This window comes from Coregonus lavaretus (assembly GCF_964263955.1).
Source record: "Coregonus lavaretus genome assembly, chromosome: 30".
NCBI lineage: Eukaryota > Metazoa > Chordata > Actinopteri > Salmoniformes > Salmonidae > Coregonus > Coregonus lavaretus.
The window spans coordinates 36,702,137-36,708,136 of NC_140017.1; the positions used below are offsets into that span (position 1 = coordinate 36,702,137).

The window sequence follows — 6,000 nt, forward strand, 5'->3', positions numbered from 1 at the left end:
TGTACATTTAGCTACATCAAATGTTGCCCCCCGCCCTCTCTCCAAATAAAACAGAGCTTTTTTTATGACTAGGTGGTTTATTATGGTTCTGGCCAGGTAGAACACAGCTACGACCGGAAGTGACTTTTTCGTAGCAGATTAAGAGAATGGGGTTACGGTTATGAAAAGGGTTAGCTAAAATGCTCTCCTAACCTGCTATGAAAAGTAACTTTCGGTTGTAGCTGTACTCCATCTGGTCCAGGGTTTCCCAAACTTGGTGCACGTTTTGGATTTTGCCCCTAGCACTACACAGCTGGTTCAAATAATCAACTCATCATCAAGCTTTGATAATTTGAATCAACTGTAGTGTTAGGGCAAAAACCAAAACATGCACCCCTTGGGGTCCCGAGGACCTTGGGGAACGTTGATCTAGTCACAACCCTGTATTATTCTCTTGACTCACTGTGTGAATCCCTTTCTTGCTTGGTGATGTAGTGTGACGTGCAAAAAAACAAAAGCTGTAATGTGTAAAAATAAAAGTGAAATGTTCCAATCTATCATGTGTTTTCTGCAGTTAATCGTTATAAAACTGTACAATATTGCTCCCTTCAGATTGAAGGAATGATCGAAGGACTAAAATTAATGGTTTGTTCAACGACTGACCGGAAGGTGGCAGTAGTGCTTGTGTTAATGATATCCGCTATCTGCAGTGTTGCCATTTTCTCGGTTTCCCGCAAAATTGGGCTACTTTGAAAACGATGCCGCGGGTTGAAATTGTATTGGTTGCGGGTTTTGTGGCTATTGCACCGCGCCCGCCATGGCATTTCTCTTAAAAAAATATATATATATTTCCCTGTGACCTGCTGCTGACTGTCATATTTACTGTTCAATTTTGATTGTTTATTTCACATTTGTTTATTATCTATTTCACTTGCTTTGGCAACGTGCACGTTGTGACAACTTTTTACCAGTTGTAGGTAGGCTACTTAGATTGTCATTATGGAGACACCGATTTCTAACCGTTTTCCCGTAAAACATATGAATTAAGCTAGAACTGATGCACGTCAATAAATGATGGCGACACAGCACTGGAAAACGACTTTGGGCGCACTAGAGCCCATTACATAAATTCACTAGGAGGTGGTTTAAACTGCATTCTAATGTTGCCTTTGCTGAAAGAAAACGGTATCAAGCGAAGTGTTTTATGCATGCTCAGTTCTTAGGTATCGGGGGCTGCCCGAGTGGACATTTGAAATGGAAGTTATGGAACTCCCTCACGTGGTTCTTTTTATGGGGAAAAGTCCTCAATCAAACTGACATTATGTGGAGAATGATCAATTTGCCTCTGTTGGCCATCAAGTAGCCTATTAATTGATATGCCATTGTAGGCTACCATTTGACACAATAAATATGTTGAAATGATATCACTGTGTCAAGGCGTGCTGAAGGTGGGTGTGGTGTATGAATCATGCGCAGGACGCAGAGGCTCAGTCCAAAGGCTTTAGTGCAATATATATCAAAGACAGAAGCACAATAAGCCCGAAGGCGAATACACGGCGCACACAGGCGACAAAACAAACGGCGCACAAACATGTGCAAAATAACCTCTCCAAAACACTGGAGGGAAAAAGTAGCTCCAAACACGAAACAGAAGCGCAATCACACACAACGACAAGCACACACAACGAGAACTAACAAGACACAGGTGTACAACATCCAGACAAAACCAAACGAACATGAAACATAGATCGGTGGCAGCTAGTACTCCGGGGACGACGACCGCCGAAGCCTGCCCGAACCAGGAGGAGGAGCAGCCTCGGCCGAAACCGTGACACACTGGAGTCATTGCAAATCAATGTGCCCCCTTGTGTAGCTTACCTGGAGCTGGCAAACCAATTTAATAAATAGGCTATAACTTCAGTTTATTGTTGTTGTTGCCTTATGTTAGTATGCAATTATTAATGGACATGTTTAGTTAATTAAATTGGAAGTTATCAAAGCTCTATAGCAATTGCCGACCAGTTAGAACGCATTAGATTGACGATATAACAGTAGTCAGATTAGGGTACAGGAATAAATAAAATAAAAACATCTAAAAAATAAACACTGGCTGTTGTTGACAAGCATATTCAGTATATATACATATTATTAATATTTAATTCAGTGATTGAAATGATGACCCCATCCTCAGTAGCCTATTCAAGCAGGCTATTGGGAAACCCAAGCACTCTTTACCTAGATATCGCCTCGCTATTCATGTTGAATACATTTTTGAATACATGTGTCTGTTTGAACTAAGCAAGCTGATAAATCGTTCAGTTTACATCTAGCCTACATCTTGTCTAGGCTACTGTAGACTATCCGAAATTATATGTAGGACTATCAGGGGCTATAGGCTACCTGCCTTTATCTAACCAAACCATGTCAAATAGCTGTGCAGCGACGCTCTCCATCCAACCGGACAGAGCTTGAGAGGATCTGCAGAGAAGAATGGGAGAAACTCCCCAAATACAGGTGTGCCAAGCTTGTAGCATCATACCCAAGAAGACTCGAGGCTGTAAGCTGCCAAAGGTGCTTCAACAAAGTACTGAGTAAAGGGTCTGAATACTAATGTAAATGTGATTTTATTTATTTATTTTTTATAAATTAGCAAAATATAAAAACAAATCTGTTTTTGTTTTTGCCGTTATGGGGTATTGTGGGTAGATTGATGAGATTTTTTTTTTGTTTAATCAGTTTTAGAATAAGGCTGTAACATAACAAAATGTGGAAAAAGTCAAGGGGTCTGAACACTTTCCGAATACACTGTAGATAAATCCGACAGGAGAGTTTGAGTGATGAAAGTTGGACAGAGGATCACAAAATCTCGGAGCAAGAAACACTCGGACGAACATTAAAAAAAACTAATGCTAGGCTATTTTCTGGCAATTGTGCTGTTATTATGTGCCAGATGTTAAGACTACAAACCGTTATAAATGGCCCATTTGAGAGATTGACTTGTCATGTCAATAGGCATAGGCTACTGACTAAAATCTGGGTTTATGATTGTAATTCAACTTTGCCATGGTTTGCTTCGATAAAGGCAGGTAGCCTATAGGCCCTGATAGTCCTACATATAATATCAGATAGTCTACAGTAGCCTAGACAAGATGTAGGCAAGATGTAAACTGAACGATTTAGCAGCTTGCTTAGTTCAAACAGACACATTTATTCAACATGAATAGCGAGGCGATATCTAGGTAAGGAGTGATTGTGTTTCCCAATAGCCTGCTTGAACAGGCTACTGAAGATGGGGTCATAATTTCAATCACTGAATTAAATATTAATATGTATTAAATACTGAATATGCTTGTCAACAACAGCCAGTGTTTATTTTTTAGATGTTTTTATTTTATTTATTCCTGTACCCTAATCTGACTACTGTTATCATCAATCTAATGCGTTCTAACTGGTCGGCAATTGCGATAGAGCTTTGATAACTTCCAATTTAATTAACTAAACATGTCCATTAATAATTGCATAATAACACAAGGCTACAACAACAAAAAACTGAAGTTATAGGCTATTTATTCAATTGGTTTGCCAGCTCCAGGTAGGCTACACAAGGGGGCACATTGATTTGCAATGACTCCATAGATATAATTTCAACATATTTATTGTATCAAATGGTAGCCTACAATGGCATATCAATTAATAGGCTACTTGATGGCCAACAGAGGTAAATTGATCATTCTGTTTTTGCTTTGTCATTATGGGGTATTGTGTGTAGATTGATGAGGATTTTTTTGGGGGGGATCAATTTTAGAATAAGGCTGTAACATAACAAAATGTGGATAAAGTCAAGGGGTCTGAATACTTTCCGAATGCGCTATAAAGTTACACACATGCGCAAAGGGGATTTATTTACAATTATAAACCTGGTTCGAGCCCTGAATGCTGATTGGCTAAAAGCCGTGGTATATCAGACCTTATACCAGGGGTATAACAAAAACATACCTTTTACTGTTCTAATTAGGTTGGTAACCAGTTTATAATAGCAATAAGGCACCCCGGGTGTTTGTGGTATATGGCCAATATACCACAGCTAACCAATGCATCCAGGCACACCATGTTGCGTCATGCTTAAGAACAGCCATTAGCCATGTTATATTGGCCATATACTATACCTTCTTAACTATACCTTGCTTAATCATAGCAGTCAAACGAGTTAAATTGACATCCATTGATGGAAAATTATCTGGCGAATTTAATAAGGGCAAATTATATTTTCTCTTGCGACCTATTCAAATTCCTTTATTATGTCATGTCATAGCTCACAATAATTATTATCTTGAGGAAAAACTAATTTAGCTTCTAATGTCGTTACAAGTTACTACGATATTCCTTCTTAACTCCAATTTGTAATTGTAATTTGTAATTGTAATTTGTAATTTGGGGCGGCAGGTAGCTTAGTGGTTAAGAGCGTTGTACCAGTAACCGAAAGGTCGCTGGTTCTAATCCCCAAGCCGACTAGGTGAAAAATCTGTCGATGTGCCCTTGAGCAAGGCACTTAAACCTAATTGCTCCTGTAAGTCGCTCTGGATAAGAGCGTCTGCTAAATGACCAATTTATTTTATTTATTTATTTTGTAAGTCGCTCTGGATCGCTCTGGATAAGAGCGTCTGCTAAATAACGTAAATGTAAATGTAAAAAATGTAACTGCCTCGATAACGTTATGGAAAAAAAAATATATTGTATAAATATGGCAACTCTTCTCTTGCAGAATTTTTTTGGGGGGCTAGTTTTCAGGGCTTTTGGCCGTTTTGTGTGCTTTTGGTTTGGTTTTGTATTGTCATTGTTATAGAAATTTGAACCTGACCTGGCAACCCTGTGCTTATCATAAATCCCATTCGAGGAAGTATCGGTCAGTATTTACAGGCCGTTTTGAAGCGGAGCATCAACCAAAGGTACACAACTATGTTTTTCATGTTTTCTATTTCGCTATATTTCATATTTGTACGTGAATATTTGTGTTTGCACGACGATGTATTTGTAACATTAGCGGAACTGGCCTGCGCAGTGTAGATGTTTTCATCGTTGCACGGAGCAAACTGTCATCGGGCGCAGTGACAGATGCCATCATGCAGCTAGAGTTAGCATTATAGCTAGCGGTACAGTAGCTACATTTAGCAACCCTAATGTTACTCAGATAAGGTAAATGACTGCTATCAATGGATTATGTTATCGAGGCAGTTTTTCAGTTTATATTTGCGCATTGGCTTGCATCATTGGCCATCATAATCATTTAATAAGCAATGTTTACAGTGCATCATCCATCTAGCCAGTTGGCTAACAACAGTGCTTGGTGCTAATATTCAAGTTGGCGCCAGTTTCTTAGTGGACATAGTAGCTACAGTATCTTTCTTTTTACAGTAGGCTACGAATTCAACTCGAGAGTGCATTCTGTGCAATTACTTTTATTCATTGAGTTTTGTTTGTTATCTATGCAGAAATATTTAATAGTTGCATAGATCTCCATGCACCATGAGGAGTGCTGAAGTGAAGAAATTGAAAGTGAACGAGCTGAAAGAGGAGCTGCGTCGGCGAGCCCTGGACACCAAGGGGCTGAAGGCTGACCTGGTGGAGCGGCTCAAGGCGGCTCTGGAGGCTGCGGAGGCCGGGGGTGCTGCGAGGGGGGCACCGGAGCAGGACCATGCAACACCGGAGGAGGAGCAGGGAGATGAGGGATTCTCAGCCGGGTTGTTGGGGGATGAAGGATTCCCGAACGAAGGTAGCCCTAGACATGCTTTCCTATTTGTGCACATGAAATGTCAAGCAGTGAACATTTCTTTGAAATATAATGAGGTTTCAGGGAGGTTAAAGTTCTCTGTCACTGAGACCGATTTCCGTCAAATGGATTCTGGAGAGGTCGTTTTTGAGATCAGTGTAGATCCGTAATAACAACCCTTTGGGGGGATGTGGGGGGGGGGGGGGGGGGGGGGGGGGCTGATTTGGATATGAAATAGCCTAATACGGACAGAA

At 40.3% G+C, this 6,000-nt stretch overlaps 1 protein-coding gene across 1 annotated transcript in view; it reads left to right on the plus strand.

Annotated features, from left to right (window-relative positions):
* Positions 1-4,881: 4,881 nt before the first annotated feature.
* Positions 4,882-6,000, plus strand: part of hnrnpul1 (heterogeneous nuclear ribonucleoprotein U-like 1) — a gene marked incomplete at its 3' end in the record, with an annotated part of 42,445 nt that continues 41,326 nt past the window's right edge. Inside the window, exons 1-2 of the mRNA XM_084148542.1 lie at positions 4,882-4,925; positions 5,469-5,749. Of these exons, the coding sequence (XP_084004668.1) occupies positions 5,503-5,749 (247 nt within the window). The 5' untranslated portion in view covers positions 4,882-4,925; positions 5,469-5,502. The remainder of the gene's footprint in view (positions 4,926-5,468; positions 5,750-6,000) is intronic.